This window comes from Phaseolus vulgaris, chromosome 9 (assembly GCF_051622355.1).
Source record: "Phaseolus vulgaris cultivar YP4 chromosome 9, ASM5162235v1, whole genome shotgun sequence".
NCBI lineage: Eukaryota > Viridiplantae > Streptophyta > Magnoliopsida > Fabales > Fabaceae > Phaseolus > Phaseolus vulgaris.
The window spans coordinates 24209317-24228784 of NC_143506.1; the positions used below are offsets into that span (position 1 = coordinate 24209317).

Here is a 19468-nt window from a genome sequence, read left to right on the forward strand (position 1 = left end):
TGGAGGGAGTCTTCAAAGGATGGGTGTCTTAACCTTTTCTCTTTTTGCTTCATTTTGTAAAATAAAGTATATATGACTCATATCACAACCAAGAGGGGAACTAATTGGATTAAAAACATGACCTTTTTGTGATTTAAAAACTCTTCCTAAAAACTTTGATACAAAGGGCAATAATTTCAATGAATTAATGAAAATTGTAGTGAAGATGAAAATATAGACACATAGATATTTGTATACTAGTTCGATTCCACAAAAATCTACGTCTAGTATAATCCAAGCAACCTTAACTAGATTGTTCCACTAAATTCTTGAATTATTTAGTTACAAGAACTCTTATGCAACTAAAACAATAAAAAATTTAACCATTTACCTTCCAAGAAGAAATACAAGGTATGGAAAACATATAAATGCCTCTAACCACCCAACATACTAGTTTATTAGAATTTAGTGAAGTAGAATGAAAGGAAATATATCACGCGAACTGATAGATATTTCTGAAAGGATTACAACACAAAACTTATAGCGTGTTAAAAAGACCTTCAATTAATCTTGAGCAAATCTTTTTCAGTTCTTTTTAGTGTAAAATACTCCAAGAACACTCTCTAGAAGGTTGCAAAGTTCTTTTTCAAGAAAAATAGGAAAAAGTATGGAGTATTACTATCACGTAGTGGTGAATGAAGAGTGAATGTTTTCTATCTTTGCCAATTTTGCAAGCAGGGATGTTTGTAGCACATGGATATTTTAAATTATATTGTCTAAGACCAACGGGATGAAACTGTTTTTCAATACCTATGTTACCGGGAAGGTGGGGAAGGTGTTTTCTTTTGGTGAAGGAAAAAGGGAGGACAACAGCTAATATCATCAGATATTAGAGGATTATGGGGAGTGGAAGAGAGAAGATTGTTGATGGAAGGTGGGGCATAGGGAGAATTCTAGAGCTATGTCTCGTTCAAGCTGTTATCAACTCTGAATTGATGTATCTTGCGTGTGGTGTCCTGCTAAAGGAGCTAGATAATTAGGATGACATTAGATGTTAGATGTTAGATTTTTGGAAACCAAATCTGGTTTGTGCAGCAGGCAAATAGCCATTTTATGATGCATTGTAATGTCAGGATGTAATAGTGGCTTTTGGGGTGTGCTTTTTATGTTGCTGTATGGTTTTAAGGTTGTGGGGTTGCATAGATTATGTTAGTTTTGCTGTCAAGTTTTTTATAAGTTGCTGTAAGAGGGTAAGCTTTCTTTTGTTTGTTTTTTTTCTTTCTTTTCATAGCTCATTTTTAGTGAGTTTGTATAAGGGTTGGGACACCCCTAAAGTGTCCCTTTAATTTTTTAATTCTTTGCTAAAAAAAAATGTCTTCCTTTCCTCATATGTGAGATTTTTCGACCAATGGAAAAACATTGCACAAGTGCATTGAGCCAGAATTTGGTCTTGTTGGACAACATTTGTAAGCAATGTTTTCATTATCTTTATATCGTGGGAGGATAAGTGAGTGGATAATGTTCCTTTAATGCAAAAATTTCCTAGACTATTTTCGATCTCCTTAGATATTGGTCGTACTTTGTTACAAGTTGGAATTTGGAATAATAATAGATGGTTGTGGAAGTTGAGTTGGAGAATGATTTTTTTTTTTTGTGTGGGAATCTAGTCAGACTGAACTTCTATCGCAGGTGTTGATAACAAAAGGTTATTAAGAAAGAATGAAAGTACGACTGATAAATGGCTTTGGAGGGATGTAGAATCTACAAACTTCTTTGTGAAAGCACCCTATAATATTCTTTTGGGGGAGGAGTCTGCAGGGTATGGAGACTTATTCACGGAGTTCTAGAATATAAAGATCTTACCCTCGACACAAATTACGGCTTGGAGGGTGTTATTTAAAGCAATTGCCACTAAGGACAATCTTTTGAGGCGTGACATTTCTCCAGTGTGTGACCGTTGTCCCTTATGTCGTGTGGAAGAAGAGACGGTAAGTTATATTTTTTTCTTGTGTAGGGTCTCTTGGAGAATTTGGGGATTGTGTCTTGATTGTCTGGAGATTTCTTCGGTATTACATTGTGATACACAAATGCACTTTAAGATGTTTAAACCTATAGGTTTGAAACATGCTATTGTTAGGCACTAGGGGGATTTGGGTAGGTATTATAGGTGAAATTTGGAATCATAGGAATAGGGTGGTTTTTAAGAATGGATGTGTTGATCTAGTTGAGGTTTTTACTGTGGTACAAAGGAAGACTTGGTCTTGGATTACGGTAAATGAAAGATTGGCTAGTTTCTCTTACTCGGATTGGTGTTTGGATCCCCTTTGTTGTATGAAATATTTGAGAGATTGATGTTTGGTGATTTATGTTTAACGTTTTTTCCAGATTTGGCAGTTGTGGTGTGTTTTGTGCAGGTTTTTTTGGCTTTTGTTTCTTCCTTCCATGGTCGACTTGAAGATTTTGGTCTTGGGTTATTATAGTAAAGGAAAGATTGGTTGATTTATCCGACCCATATTAGAGTTTGAAACTTTTATGTTATATGAGAAATTTGAGAGACTGATGTTTGGTGATTCTTATTTAACGATTTGTCCATATTTGGAAGACATGGTGTATTTTGTGCAAGTTTTTTTGACTTCTATATCCTCATCGCAGGGTCGATTTGATGGATTTGTCGCTTGAGTGTTTGGTTTACTTTTATTTGCTGACAAAGACCGAGTTTAGTTGTTTGACTTTTGTGTCTTGTCTTGACCATATGTTCCTTTGGAGGGTTGATGTAGTTGTATATTGATGAAGTTAATGTAACTGATGTGTTGTAATATCTCAAGCTGGTTGGGGAATAAGAAGCTTGTGTTGTGATTATTTGTATAAGGGTTGATATATACGTGTCTCATTTTATTTTATTTATTATTTGTTGATAAAAAAAATTATCTTTTTTATATCATTGGAGCTTAGTGAACAAGATCTAACGATTAAAATATATTATTTTTTGTTTCATATTTTTGTTGAACAAGGCTGATCATTTTGATTAAATAAGGAATCATGTTGGTTTAACTAATTTTAATTCTTCCATGTTTATTCTTTTAACCTCTCTTCCCCCAAATTTTACTACAAGAGTTTTAGAATAGTATATGTATCAATAAAAAAGTATACTTAAACTTTATTTTTCTATAATTATAAAAACTAGAGTGAAAACTATGAAACTTAAAAAAATGAATATTATATTTAAGAACACTTATAATACTTTTATATTTCTTTAAAATAAAATAAAATAAATAAAAATGTTAACGTAGTAGTAGGTACTTTGTGGTATACTATCATGTTGAAATATGCAAGTAAGTTATAATATATTATGATTTTTATATGTACATAATATTTTAACGTTTAGATAATTATCTTTATTTTTTATTTTAAAAATATAATAAAAATACGAAATATGTACAAGAAGAATCTTTATATATTATTGTAGATAATAATAATAATAATAAGATTTTTGTTGAAAAATAAAAGCAACGTGGGTTGCATCACATCTACACACGTGTTAAATTATTTTTAATAATTATATATAAATGATGCTTAATAATAATTTATGAATGATATGGAATATTAAACCCTAATGGAATAAAAAGTAATATTTAGGTTTATGAGCTTTACTCTGTTTATCTTTACATATTAAGAGAATAATATATTCATTATTAAATACTTTGGAAATCTCATGAATAAATATTATTCGTTAATGAAATAAAACATTGACGATTATAAACCTAAAAGAATGATCATTTTTAATTTATTAAAACATAAACAATCAATTAAATCTTAAGATAATATCGATTGTTAATTTGTACTTATCCATTAACAGTTATAGTAAATTATTTTGAAATCATGATAATAAACATAAAATCATTATACGTACAAATGTTTCATAAAATTTATAATAAAATGATAAAATCTATATTTACTTAAGATTGAATTGATTAACACTTATCGCATACACCTTATACCATAGTTAATATAAGTAAATACAATTATGTGTTTTTACGAATAAAAGTGTTTGCATTTAAGTGTAAAAGAAATTGATACAGTAATGTTAAGCCATAATAAATCTTATTTGATACAGTATAATAGAATTTACACATATATTTATAATTACACCTTAAGTCAACTTTATTTGAAGCAAGGGTTGCAAATTTAAAGTTAAAAAATAAATGTTATTTGATCAACTATTCACTTAATGTTGCTTATTAATATTAACACCTTTTTTTTTTTAATCTCATTCCTTGTGTAAAGATATTAAGTATTTAAAGTTAAGATACTCTTTCCATATGAAAATATGACTCTAATTTAAAACAATTGCGAATTCACACAAGTCAATATAATACTACTTATAGTTAACTAATATTTTATTTTATTAAAATCAATTTCAGATAATGACATTTCTTTTGTGAGTTTAGAAATTGGAAAATAATATGATCTTCTTACGAAATCATTAAAACGTGAAGTTCTAATGAAAAATCGTCTCAAACTATCTTTTATTGTTGGATATGATTAGAAATTAAGTTTAAAATGATATTTATGTCAAACTGGATATTGGTGAAGTTTGGTTAATTCATTGTAAAAGAGATTATGCTGAATTATTAAAAATAATTAAAGTGATGGAATCTTTGGTTTTAATAAAATTTTGTGGTTTGAAATTTGCTGGAATTTTAGTCTAGTAGGATCGTGTGTATATTATATTAGTTTCAAATCCAGTGTATATATGTATGTTCGAAATGACTTGTTTAATGTACACTTTTATACTAAAACAATTTAGGATATTGATAATATATTAGGTTATAATAAAATAATTGACATCAAACTTATTCACATATATATATATATATATACTTACGTCATTGTTAATTATCTTAGTCATTTAAGAAAAAAAGGTATTAACAACGATGGAGATTTTGTCTTTCTGTCGTATAGGGCTAAGGGAAATATTCCTCTTGATATGGTTATATTGGTGTAGACTTACGTGTGTGTATTATTGTTAAAGAATAATAAATAGATATATTTCTTAATTTGTTTTTAATTTATAATTTTGGAAGTTATCTGAAAGTGGATACATTTGCACTTTGCACAGTATAGTATTGAATTTGAATGAAAAGTTGATTTGCAGGGATCACATTCTTGCATTGAAAGTAAGGGCCCAGAGATTGTAAAGTGGAAGGAATGGTTGCATTTGAAAGGAGCCCGATAAATTAAGTGGTAGGCAGACACTAGTTGCATGTGGGACTCTCCGAAATAATTGGTGCTAAGATTGCGATGGGCATCATTCCAGAATCTATCCTGGGTGCAATCTTCACGCTATGCTACCTCTTTGTTTTATCCCTCAACACATCACTTATCTTACTTACATAGGTAACCTTTTCTATTATTTTTAGTTTTGGTGTAATGTTTTTACATTGTTTAATCATGGGTGTGATTTTAGAAGTTGTTTTTGTAAGGCAAGACAATATTTAATTTTGGTCAGCTCTGACTTCACGAGCTCGATATTTGATTTTAGGTGGGAGTGTAATGAAAGATTTTTCGATATTTAAATAAGTATTTAGTATACGGATGTAATAAATGATATAATAATAATATACATTTGTTTTGGTTATTGTGCATATCTACAAGATTTTTGTTGGATTCTTTTACTATTGAACCACGATTTAGACATGTACCACGATTGACATTTGTATTACTTAATTTTACTTACAGTTTAACTTACGTTAATTTACTTTTATCTTAATATATTTTTCTTGTGATGGTTAGTCGATGCCAGATACTAGTAGGTTCTAGGATCATTTGGTCTCTAACGGTACAAAAGTAGTTATTATATACAATATGTAACAATATACTAGAGTATAACTTTCACTATATTTTAATTAATTTTTGTTTATGTAAATTTGATACATTTCGGTTACTTAAATAATATATTAGCACGCGTTAAATGATAATATACTTGGTTTTTTTTATTGTGATGTTTGATTCATAAGTTTTAAGAGTCTAAGGAAGATGATAACGAGTTGAGTTTGAATGTTCCCGAGTTGAAGGGAAAGAAAGAAAATGAGCTTGGAAGAAAAGGAGTTTAAGAGGATGAAGATAAAGTGATATTCATCATGATCTGGTAGAAGTTGAATGTTACAATTGCCAAAAGAACGCTACTTCAAGTTGATAGTTATGAGTCTATAGTAGTGTTGGTGACATCTGCTTCTGATACAGAAAGGAGTTGGGTCATGGATTTAGGATGCAACTATCACATGTGTTTAGTAAAGGAGTTCTTTGAGACCTTGAAACTGGATGAAGGTGGAATGGTCCTTCTTGGGAGAAATAAAGCTTGTTAGGTCAAGGCATAAGGTCTATCAGATTAAAAATGTTTGATAATTGAGGGATATGTTGTTGCAAGAAGGTATGTTCTAGAGCTCGAGCAATCTTTTGTCAATTATGTTTGATCAAATTGGTTTAATAATAACCAAGATTGAATAAAAAATGATAAAGATTCTAAAGGGAGCATCTACAATTTCTAAGGGGGAGAAAAATAATGACTTGTACACCCTAGATGGTTCAACAGTGATTGTGCATGTGTTGTAGCTAGTTAGGCAATGCAAGATAAGACAAAGTTGTGGCATGTAAGGATGAAACACATTAGTGAAAGGGGCGTGGTGGAGTTGGAGAAGCAAAACCTACTAAGAGGTTATAAGATGAAGGGCTAAAGTTTTATGATCACTGCGTATTGGAAAAGTCTCATAGATTGAAGTTTGAGACTAGTAAGTATGTGTTCAGTAGACTTGTGGGGTCTAACTGAAGCTCAAACTCATGATGAATGGTCTTATTTCCTCACTATCACGAACGATTACTCAATAAGGGTGTGAATCTATAGCTTGAAAAGTAATACTGAGACTTTTTAAGATGTTTAAGGAGTAACACACCATGGCGAGTAAGTAGTGTTGAACAAGGTGCTTTGATGCTTCTAAATCTGTATGGAAACCTTGAAGACCCTGTTGTTATATGTGTTTGTTGTCTAGTAGTTTTTGACTTGTAAATTCACTCCTTGTTTTGATCCAAGCTCACTTGATTCTTTGTCTTTTTGAAAAGATGTGTTTTTTAAAAAACTGTGAAATTTCAACCCGTTGAATTGTTGAAACAACCTGTTGTTTGATACTTAGTGGTTTTCAAAATATTTGGAAAAGTTTAGCTTTGTTTTTTCTTTGCTGACAAACAGAAACAATCGGTTATTCGTTAAAATAACTGGTTGTTTTTATGAAAACCTTAACAGAAATTTTATTTCAATCTGTTGTTTTGGAAAACAACTTGTTTTTTTATAACAAAATTTTGTTATGTGTTTTTAAATGTTGTCAACGGCTTTTGGTTTCTGATCTAACAACTTTGACCACTTGCTTCAGTCTTTATAAAGGTTGTTTGATATTCTTTTCAAGAAACTAAAAAAGAGAGATTATTAAAAACGTTTCTCAAGAAATCAAAAGCTTTGGATCATCACTTGTGTGTGGAATAGGATTGGATGTTTGTGTACTTTTGTACTATAGCTTTGTAAAATCCATGTGTATTCTATTCTCTTTGAACATTGTAATTTTTGTGTTTGTGTGCAAGGCAGTTTCAAAAAAATGTTTATGAAAACTGTGGTGTTGCTAAAGAGTGGCGTGTGTTTTTAAGGGGTTCAAGATCATCTCTCTTAGTGTGTGTTTTCTAATCTAGGTTTGATTACATAGTGAATTCTCAGTGGTTAGCTGAGAACTGTAGCTTTTGGTTAAGAGTGAACCACTATAAGCCTCTTGTGTGATTTTTTCCATCTCTTCTCTTATACATTGTTTTTAACATTGTTTTATATTCTGCTAGTATAAACAAGTCGTTGTTTCGAGAAAACAACTGGTTGATTTTCTATAAAAAACCTTAAACAAAAAAATTATTCACTTGAATAGAAAATCAATACAATGGATTGGAGTTTGTTTCAAGGGAGTTCAATGAATTTTGCAAGGTAGAAGGTATAAAAAGGCATAAGATACCACAAGAAATGGGTTGATTAAGAGGATGAACATAACCATTTTGGAGAGGATGAGATGTAAGACTCTTATGAAAGTATGGAGTGAAAGCCATGCATATTATTAGAATCTGAGGGTGTTTGACAATTTGGCATTTGCACATGTCAAGAAAGATAAATAAGAAGCACAAATTGAGGAGTGTATCTTCGTTGGATACGTAGAAGGTGTGAAGGGATATAAATTGTTGAAGTTGGAACCTAGAGAGGCTAAAGGCTTTGTTAACAAGAATGTCACATTCGATGAAACTCGAATGCTATGATATGCAAAGATCCAAAGAAGCGAAAGTAGAAAATCCACATTAAGATTAAACCTTTGATGATGGATCACACCATTTGGAGGTGTCAGACAATGGAAACCAATCTTCTACCTTTTACTCAAGAATGCCCAAAAGTGAGAGGTTAACTTCGACTATCAACTTACATGTGAAAGGGGGAGGAGGATGATCATACCAGCTATGATTTTACAACAGTGGGAGAGATAGACGGTTCAAAGCTTAAAAGCTTTTAAAAGGCTATCGAAGGTATAAAAGGTTAGCCGTGGTAGATGGTCATGGAGGATGATATTGAATATCTTTGGAATTGATAGACATAGTTTTCGTTTTCAAACAAAACAATATTTTTATTTTCAAATTGATAAACATAGTTTTTGTTTTAAAAAATAAATATTGCTAAAAACAACTTCTTATCAAATAGAGATCTCAACTAGGAGAGGCGGGTGCAAGTTTGACTATTTTATCTTCACCTTTGAAGTAAAAATTTATTTCCATATCCATTCCTATACCTAATGGGTGTGAACTTTTTGTCTCATGCCTATCACATAGAGAAAAGAGTATATATGTACCCGTCTTTGACTATTCTAAATATTAATTAAATAATTTTTTATAAAAAATAAAAATCATAACAAATAAACACATAATATTATTAAGTATTCAATGTTAAAATAGTAAATATTTTATTTTCTCTAATATCAAATATAAAAAAAACTTATAATTGTATATTAAATAATAATTAGATAAATATAATGTCATATAATTAAAAATAAATAAAATATCAAATATATAAATTAGAAATAAATTACGAAACTAAAAATTAAAGAGAAGTTAACATAAATTTTATAATTATCTAATAAAAACAAAAATAATATGATAACGAGAATAAGTATTAAAACAAAATATAAAGACGAGGATAAATCGAATATGTACACATTTATTTTTATTTTTATACTCAATTTAAAAAATATATTTTTTTTCATCAAAATCATACAAATATGTGGACAAACACTGGAACGAGTTGATTTGATATCCTATTATCAAACATTACTAACAGTAATAAAGTTTATAAATTTGTTAAGTAGTAAAAAAAAAGAAGATAAATCCACATATGAAATAGCCTTAATAATGTACGTTTATTCATATAAAAAATATATTTAATCTTTAACGAAATACTATAATTTCTTTCTAAGAATATTATTATCTCAGAATACTTGATAATGTATTTATATAAATTAAGGGAAATAGTAAAAGTATTTTGAATGTTATTAGCCTAAATAACCTCCTTAATTTATTTAAGAAAACTTTAAAATAAAATTAATTTCAAATGGAGAGTATCAATTTCAGGGAAACAAACGACTAAAGTGGCGTTACCAGTTGCATGGAGGAAAAATAATTATTAAAAAATAAGAAAAGGGAAAAAGAAGTAATGAAATTGTGCAAAATAAAAACCTAGGTGACGGAAGGCTGTGTGCACTACGACAGGAGTGGTTTCACAGACATATCTGTAACGCTGCTGCTGTGACTGTCAATGGCGACAAAAGCTTTGTCTTTCGCTCTGTCCTTCAATGACCTCACCAACTGCTTCTCTTCCAATCCGCCACGCGCCGCCGTCGCCAAAGTTTCCGTCTTTACCGTCAGATGCTCTTCGGGTAACCTCTTAATGGGTTCCCTCAGTACCTTCAAAGCGCTTTATGTTTTAAAGGACCCATTTTTTGTTGCATTTCGTAACATGAAGATTACTATTTCTTATGCCCCTTTGATGTGAATGTCACCTATTTCCCTTTGGTATTATTAATTTGCTATCCGTGGTTCAAATAGATTGATGCTGTTGTATTAAATGTGACATAGGTAGTGGAGAAAGGCCTTGGAAAAACTCAGATGCTAGACTTGTGCTAGAAGATGGTTCAATTTGGAGAGCGAAATCATTTGGTGCTTCAGGGACTCAAGTTGGCGAAGTTGTTTTCAATACATCACTGACAGGGTCAGGAAACTATGAATCTTGGGATGTGTCTTTCTTTGTCATGGCTTTGCTTGCAAGCTAAATTGTGGTTGTCTTTGTTGTGTGTGCGATTCTCAGGTATCAGGAAATTTTGACAGATCCTAGTTATGCTGGCCAGTTTGTGCTGATGACAAATCCTCATATTGGGAATACTGGCGTTAATTTTGGTTGGTTGTTTCTTTTAATAATTTGAGCGAGTCCTGAATTTTTGTGCTTGGAAACTATTTGAAAACTGTCTTTTGGTTCATTGTTGCCAGATGATGAGGAATCGATGCGGTGTTTCCTTGCTGGTCTTGTAATTAGAAGTTTGAGCATCAGGTTCTGTTCTCGTGCTTTGAAATGTTTCATGATTGACTGAGGTTTACATAGTCTACTAACTCTCTCTGTCTCTTTGCAATGCTTGTTTATTCAGTACCTCTAACTGGAGATGTGCGAAATCTCTGGGTGATTACTTAGCTGAAAGGAATATCATGGGAATCTGTGAGTAGTTTATGTAAAAATATGTTCTCCAAAGAATATTGTTCTCTGCAATCTGCATAACTTAAGTTATGGTTTCTGATTTTGATGTTGTTTTGTGATGCAACAGATGATGTTGATACTCGTGCAATCACACGCAGACTGCGGCAAGATGGCAGTCTTATTGGTGTCTTGAGCACGGACGATTCCAAAACAGATGAGCAATTGCTTCAGATGTCTAAGTCATGGGACATTGTTGGTAAGTATGTGAGTTTGAGTTTATGTACATGTTTCTAAAATTGGAATTATATGGATGCTATTTCATTTTCCAGGTGTTGATCTAATAAGTGGAGTATCATGCAAAAGTCCACATGAATGGGTTGATAAAACAAAGCAACAATGGGAGTTTAGTTCCGGTAAAGTGCCCGGAGAGACTTTCCATGTACGTAATGCAGTATGCTATTAGTACTGACTTTTGTGGACTATTGGGTAATTTATATTGAATGCTGATGAATGAAAATGCAGGTAGTTGCTTATGATTTTGGAATCAAGCATAATATTCTTAAACGCCTAGCTTCTTATGGCTGCAAAATCACTGTTGTGCCATCTACATGGCCAGCATCAGAAACTTTGAAGATGAAGCCAGATGGGGTTCTTTTCAGCAATGGCCCTGGAGATCCATCTGCTGTTCCGTACGCTGTTGAAACAGTAAAGAATATAATTGGAAAGGTGCCTGTTTTTGGAATTTGCATGGGCCATCAATTGCTAGGCCAGGCTTTAGGAGGGAAAACATTCAAGATGAAATTTGGTCACCATGGAGGAAATCATCCTGTTCGCAACCTTCAAACTGGCCATGTTGAAATTAGTGCTCAGGTATGTGAACTAAAGGATGGTTATCTGTTTCTTCTTATTTTTACCATAATTATGCTTAAAAATCCATTGGAGTGCATTAGGCCGTGTGCTCAGGTAAGTGAATTTGTTTTAGACCTATGTTTTTGCCTCAAAATCATGATCACTTGAGATTTTTTCTTTTTTCTTTTTATCAAGAAAAGTGTTTTCATGTTAAGTATTTTGTTATTTTATTCATGGCCTTGTGTGATCATAAATTGGTATATAAAATTGGCAGAACCACAACTATGCTGTTGACCCTGCCACACTTCCGGAAGGAGTCAAGGTTACTCATATCAATCTCAATGATGGAAGTTGTGCCGGTCTTGCTTTCCCAGCACAGCAACTTATGTCTCTTCAATACCACCCTGAAGCATCCCCTGGGCCTCATGATTCTGACTACGGTGAGACACTTGGAACTTTCTGTTCATTAAAAATACAGTAAAAAAAGGCTTGATATGATCATTAATCCATATGTGCTAGTCTTTAGAAATGTTAGGTTCATTAACTGAATTGTGAGCTATCTAGGATGTATCTTTTGCAATAAACCCACATTTTTCATTTCATAACACAAATTTTAAATTAATATTTGTTCAACAATTAAATACCTTTATTGGTGGTTGGTAATGCAGCTTTTAAGGAGTTTATAGAGCTAATGAAGCAAAGAGAAAACAGAACAAAGGAAAGTCTACCCCAATTCTCAACCCTGCATAGCGGTTGAAGCAAGCTGCTCTCCTCCGGGCAGAAAGAATAAAAGCATCTGCTACGAAGTTACGAGTGTCTTATGATTTTGTAGATGAGTTTGTTAAGGTTTGTAGGGATAAATTAAGATTTTCTCTTCAGTTTCTGTGCGAGTGTGAGCATGGTCATGATTGTTATAAACCTCAACAAGGCTTATTCTTCTACTTCTCGCGGTCAGCATCAAACTTTGGTTCCTGGCTTTACTAATGTTAAGATTAATAATTGTTTTCTTTTCAAAAACAGGTCTTATGGCTCTTCTCTCCAACTCATGAATGAAAACTCAGAAAAATTTCCCTCAAATCATGGCAAATTGTGCACACTTTGAATATATAGTAGGGTTTGGACTTTGGACTGATTAGTGTTTTTCATTACCTTCTATATATAATTATATAGCAAGAATGACATGGGTTGATTGCTTGTTAGCCTATCAAATAATAAGAGACTAAATATTATTTGTTTAGTCTAAGGACTGAATTACCAATTGACTTGTAATTATTTTTTTATAATCAATGTTAGGTTGACATTTTTTTATAAGCTATGATTTAGTCTTCCAATTAACTTGGAATTCTAAAATGATGAATCATTTGCCATATGAACATTCATTAATATATAATAGATTAATGAGACAATTCAATTTGGCTAGTAGATTAGTGAGATTAGTAAGAAAACTAAACATTACACGTAATCACTGAGTTTGTTCCACCATTTTTTTTGGGTTGGACAGTTGACTTATTAGGCCTAACCCGTTTTATTATTCATATTTCTATAAGCTACTTTAATCAAAATTCAATTTGCTAGTTTTTATGCGTTTAAATTTTTAACTCTTGACTTATGTGGCTGGTTAAAAAACGCTTTTTAGTTTATTAGTTTAAGTTATCTTATTATTATTTTTAATTAAATGCATCCTAAAACATGAAAAATAATTTAAGTTCCAAGAAAAGAGTGTTAACAAGATTAACACTATTTGCATTTATGTGACTACTGTTCATCTGAATGGATTGGTGAGTGCGTTATGCATTTGAATCCGATGATGTGCGTAAGAAAAGAAAGTGTGAGAAGACGAGTAGTATGACAAAATTGTTCCTGAAGTAAGAAGAAAAAACCAGAAAAACAGCGTTCTATGTAAAATTTTACGTGATTACTCTTTATCTAGAATGAGACTCTTTTAATACTAATATGTGAAGATTAGACATTTCTCTTAAACAGTGTCATTGTTGAACATACGTATCAGACACTGACACTCGTAGGACACACATATGACATGTATAAAAAAAGTGTCAAATTCAAAAAATATTTTTTGGGTTTCTGACAATTCTAGTACGGATCTAATATAATTTTAAATAAAAAATACATTAATTTTCTAAAAATTTAAATTTATTGTATAAATTTTTATTATGATTATAAAAATAATAAACAAATCCTTTTGAACCATTTATGAAAAATATCTTTCTGTTTAAAAAAAAAACTGAAACATATTTAATGTATATAAATTTTTATTGTCAACTTATATAATTTATAATTATATAATATATAAATTTATATTTCTGTATCTTATATTTTAAAAATTATGCGTATCTTTGAATCCGTAGTATTCGTGTGAGTCTTTATTCTATATAGCTGATAAGCCTATCAAGTTAACGTCCCATTAGAGAGAAGTGCGTCCCTCGCCATGTTAAACTTGTATGTTCGGAAGAAATAGCATCAGAAAATTGGAAAACTTTACTGAAATTTAGAATTTCTTTTTGTGTGAAATAGATCAAATCACACCGATATAAATTTTAACAACTATTATGTCATTTATCATTATCACATATATTATGGGCTTAAGTATATTTTTTTATACTAAACTTAAAATATTATTTTAGCTATGGTAAAATGAAGAAGTTTGATTTCGGTTTGTTTTTCATTTTTGTAAAATTTCACATCATTGTTTTTAATCTTCAAAAAGTACTTGAATTTTGGTTTTAATCTCTGTTAAATAATTTTTTTTATTAAAATTTAAAATCCTTAACTTTGGTTACCAACACCAATTTAAGAATATATAAATATTATGAGTTTTTTCAATATATACTAAAGTTATACCCCATTACTAGATCATACTAAAGTTATAAAGAACCAAAATTAAAACACATTAAAAAAATTCAAAATTTTCCACAATAGAAATTTGTAGAAAATAACAATTTTTTTTAATTAAATTAACATTATTTGTGGATTACCGACAATAAATATTGGGTGTAGATAATTTTTGGATGAATGATATGTTTGTAAGAAATAAAAATTGTGATATTATATATCGACTACATTTTTTAGGTAATTTTTTACAACCTATATGATGAAATCCCATTTGATAGAGTATCCATTGAGCTAGTCCGACCTTCCAGAAGGATGACCAAACTAGGAGCATGACACATGACTTAGGGCTAGATCAGACTCAATCCATGATCAGTGACTCAGAGCCTTTTATATCTCAGAGAATTATCAAGAGCAGAGCCCACATGATTGGACCTAAGCATCATCTATTTTATTTGCTTTTTATTTTTGTAGATTAGGATTTAATTAGCATAAATTGTTTATGCCAAAGCCCACATTTTGACCTAGTTTCTAGAATAAGTCCCCATGTGCCGCCCCTTCTCAATGTTCTCACTTTTGACCTAATCTCTAGAAACCTCTCCATGTGTGCGACAACCTTGGCTAAACCTAAATAGTGCCTTACCTTTAGTAAATCACATTGAATGAATAGTAAAGAAACTTTGCTTCAGTGATTCCCGAGTGTCTAAATTTTCCTCTAAGTCTTATCCTGGCAGAGATGGCTGCAAGTGGCGACTTCCTTCCTCACTCATCTTGGATCTCCCTCCCCAAGTAGCCTGAATCACCTCCATCTCTCCATCTCTATAAGCTTCTTCATCTCTTTACTCTTTTCCTTTGTTTGCCATTCTTTTCCACCAATGTTCTTCATTCCTTTGTTCAATTTTATTTCATTTTATTCGGTTAATTCCTTCTATTATGTCTTAATTTAGTTTCGTGTTCATCATTCATCATAGAGTGTGTGTTTTATTTTTGTTCTTTTTAAGAGAATCTTCACACTTACTTAACCACTTGGTTAAGTTTGTGTCTAGTGACAATCTTTACTGAATTATCATCATAGCTTGCTAATAAAAAAAATCATAAGCCAAGTGAAAACTCTAAAAACATGTGCAATTCTAAAATCAACTCACATCACTATCATACGTAAATGTATACCCACCGCCCCTCATTTGTAGGTAATACACACAATTTGTGATCAATTAACAACAAGTTGACATTTGTAGGTAAATTTTCCATTACCATTAATCCTTGGATTTTAGAATTTTCATAATTACCCATGGATGCATCCATGAATAATATTACCCATGCATACAAATTTATAGGTACATCTCCAAACCAAATTTCGTGGGTAAAACTTGCGAGCATCCATGTTATTATTTATTTTATTCCTTTTCATTTGCACATACAATACAAATTCAAACATAATCCAAATTAATTTGAAACAAGTTGTTGCACTAATTCTATGAATGGCACTTATAATATTAATTACAACAATCAAACATTAACCAATACAATGACCTAATCATAAAACAAAATCCAAAATTAATTTCAAATTCAAACATAACATAATTCAAGTCAAACATAATCAAATTCAAACATAACATAATTCCGAATCCAAGTCAAGTTGAAATATAATCCACAATCCAAATGAACTTTAAACATTACTAAGATCCAAAACTTAAAGGCAAATTATCTAAACATAATCCAAATAAAGTAAAAATATGGTCCAAAATGAAGTTCCAAATAATCTGCATAATCACTATCTTGATATTGGTATTTTTCATGCTCATTTTGTTGTTGGTTGGGAGGTTGTTCATGCTCATTTTGTTATTTGTTGGGCAGTTATTGTTGTTTTTGCACTTGTTCATATTGTTGTTGTTTTTCAAATGCGCTTCGTGCATGAAGCAAAAGGAAAGGAAGGAAGACACTAACCAATGATGGCTCTAAAGGTCTCCTTTAAAATAAACATTTGAGTCCTTTAATTCTTCAACTCGCCACTGATTCAGGGTGTCACAACAGTGTTATTCATCAATGGAGCTATTCTGACAAGCAATGTTAGGGTATGCAAAGCTCTTGATGGGAATGTGGCTTCATTCAATGTTGGGGTATGCAAAACTCTCGATTGAGGATTTCAGTTTCGAATTTGGAGTGAGAGATTCTGATGTAACCATGAAAGGAGCATCACCATCTAAACTAGCCTAACTTTACGAGAAGATGACAAAGAGTAAAAAAAGACTATTCAAGGGTAGGTCAAACATTTCAGGCTAGGACACAAGGCACCACCATCCCTCAGAAGATCAGCAACAGAAGAACACCAGAACATGGGCTAGGATATCAACTATTCTTTTTTTTAAATCTTTTTAATAGGAAGTGTTAAAAACATAAAATTTGGGTTTGTTCATGACCCATATGTTGAACCAAGTGGTGTTCAATGTTTTGAAGAATCCAAATCCTTTGAAGGATGTTGAAGCCTCTGCTTTGCTTGATGTTGCTGTGCTGGTTTAAGCTTTGTTCTAGGGTAGTTTATATGTTGTAATCCACACTTTGATTAAATCTCAAGCAATTAGAATCTCAATCTTTATGAAAGTAAAATGTTTTTCAAACTAAGTTGAAACAACCGATTGTTTTGTCAAAACAACCGATTGTTTATACTTAGGTGTTTTGAGAAAGATTGAAAACTGTTTTTGAATGGTTGAAACTGTTAAGTACCAAAACAACCGATTGATTCGAGGAAACAACCGATTGTTTGTTTTGGAATCATAACAGAAAAACTGTTTTGTGTTTGACTGAGCTTTAAATGCTTTAACTGTATACGCTCCAGTCATTAAATGCTTTGACCAATCTTTTAATGCAATTTAAGAGTTTGTTAAGATTTGATAACAAACTACATCTTTGAATATATTAAGAAAAACAAATTTGAGAATTAAGTATCTTTTGACAAAGTTTTTCTAAAGAGTTTTTAAAAGAGCTGAGATTGCTAAGAGTTTGTGATTGATCAAGGTGCTGGAATAGGATTCTACTTGTATTGATTTCAGATATTCATCTGTAACAAGTGTAATCTTTGTACTCTGTTGAACAATTTGTTTCTGTGCTTGCTGAGATTGGCTGTGTGTTCTTGAGGTGTTCAAGATCAACAATCTTAGTGTTGGCCAAGGAGAGTGTGTTTCTTGAGGTGTTCAAGGTCATTCTCTTGGTTGTTGTGTAAGTGATCAAGGTGTGGTTGCTTAGTGGATATCCTCAGGGTTTCTAAGAAGACTGGATGTAGCTCTGGTTTGGAGTGAACCAGTACAAAGAACTGTGTATAATCTCTCTATCTCTAACTCTTTAAATTCAGTTTTGTCATTTAAAAACTGGTATAAACAACCGATTGTTTCGTTAAAACAACCGATTGTTTTTCCAGCTTTGTGCTTTTTCTTTTTGTTTTGAAAAACTGAATCCTTAATCAAGGTTTTCTAAAAGAATTTTCATTCTAAGCTTAAAAGTTTACTAAAATCTTTCTTAAACAATTCACCCCCCTCTCGTTTAAGGCCATATATTCTAACAATTGGCATCAAGAGCTTGGTTCTTGAAAGTTATTCAAGTTGATCTAAAATTTTTTTTATGGCTGGAAAACTATCTTTTGAGGAGGGTGCTTCAATCTACAAACCACCTTTTTTCTGTGGATTGAATTATAAGTTTTGGGAAGCAAGAATGAAAATCTTTATTGAATCTATTGATCAAAGAATTTGGGACTCAATTGAGAATGGTCCTTACATTCCAAATTTCAAAAAGGATAATTCCTTCATTGCAAAACCTTTGTCCAAATGGACAGATGATGAATGTAAGATGGCTCAGCTTGATAGGTATGCTCAAAACATTATAGCTTCTGCACTAGATACTAATGAATTTTTCAGGATATCAAAGTGCAAAACTGCTAAGGAAATGTGGGAGACACTCAAGGCTGCTCATGAACCAAAGGAAGCAATGACAAAAAGTCAAGCAAGAAGAAAGAGAAGACAAAATAAGAAAAGCCTCAATCTTTGCTTCATGGCCAGAAAAGAGGATGACTCAAGTAGTGTAAGTTCATCAAACTCTTCAAACTCTGAAAATTATGGCCAATTGCTTCAAGCCTTTCAAGAAACGCATGAAGAAGCCAACCGATTGACTCTCTTGAACAATCGGTTAAAAGAAAAGAACAGCTGGCTAGAAAATAGAGTAAAAATACTTGAAGAGGATTTAGAACATTCAAAAATGGATTTTGAAAATTTGGAAATCATTTACAAAAAACTCCTCTTGCAAGTGTGATACTCTAGTTTGTGAAAATTGTGAAAATCTTGAAAAGAAGGTCCACTATCTTATTAAAACAGTGGATAAGCTTTCTAAAGGCCAATCAAACTTTGAGAGTGTGCTAGCATCTCAAAATTGTGTTTTTGGAAAATCTGGATTGGGTTTTAATCCACAAAACAAACAAGATAGATTTTCAAAATCATTTTCGAAAATGCCAGAAAAACAATCGATTGGACCATCGAAACAACCGATTGTTACATGCTTCTATTGCATGAAAAGAGGTCATTATGTGAGATTCTGTAAAATCGAAAAACATGTTGTTCCTAAAGGGCTTATGAAGTGGATTCCCAAGGTAAATAAAGTTTTTATTGATGAGTATAAACTAGATGGACCCACATTCATAAGGGGACCAAACCTTTGTACTTGAAAATCTCTTTTGTAGGAAATCTTGGAGGAGAGTAAGCAACTTTGGTACTTGGACAGTGGATGCTCCAAGCATATGACAGGGGACAAATCAAAGTTTCTGAGAATATCCTTCAAGCAAGAGGGTCATGTCACCTATGGAGACAACAACAAAGGAAGAATTCTTGGAAGAGGATCCATAGGAGATGAGGACAACTTGGTAATCCATGATGTGCTCTTTGTTGAAGGCCTAAAGCATAATCTACTGAGCATTAGCCAACTCTGTGACAAGGGGTATCAAGT

At 31.7% G+C, this 19468-nt stretch overlaps 1 protein-coding gene across 1 annotated transcript; it reads left to right on the plus strand.

The window, feature by feature from the left end:
- Positions 1 to 9661: 9661 nt before the first annotated feature.
- CARA (carbamoyl phosphate synthetase A) lies at positions 9662 to 12652 on the plus strand. The gene is made up of 10 exons (XM_068623894.1): positions 9662 to 9977; positions 10177 to 10309; positions 10406 to 10494; positions 10585 to 10645; positions 10740 to 10807; positions 10914 to 11042; positions 11116 to 11225; positions 11309 to 11656; positions 11910 to 12075; positions 12304 to 12652. Exons 1-10 carry the CDS (start codon positions 9857 to 9859, stop codon positions 12390 to 12392), a joined length of 1314 nt encoding a protein of 437 aa, XP_068479995.1. The 5' UTR covers positions 9662 to 9856; the 3' UTR covers positions 12393 to 12652.
- The last annotated feature ends 6816 nt before the right edge of the window (positions 12653 to 19468 follow it).

Excerpts from the sequence above, each read along its gene's own strand:
- CARA (XM_068623894.1), top strand. The coding sequence starts at position 9,857 with ATGGCGACAAAAGCTTTGTCTTTCGCTCTGTCCTTCAATGACCTCACC. Across the intron at positions 10,310-10,405 it reads TTCAATACATCACTGACAGG|GTATCAGGAAATTTTGACAG; the intron begins GTCAGGAAACTA and ends TGCGATTCTCAG. Across the intron at positions 10,495-10,584 it reads GAATACTGGCGTTAATTTTG|ATGATGAGGAATCGATGCGG; the intron begins GTTGGTTGTTTC and ends CATTGTTGCCAG.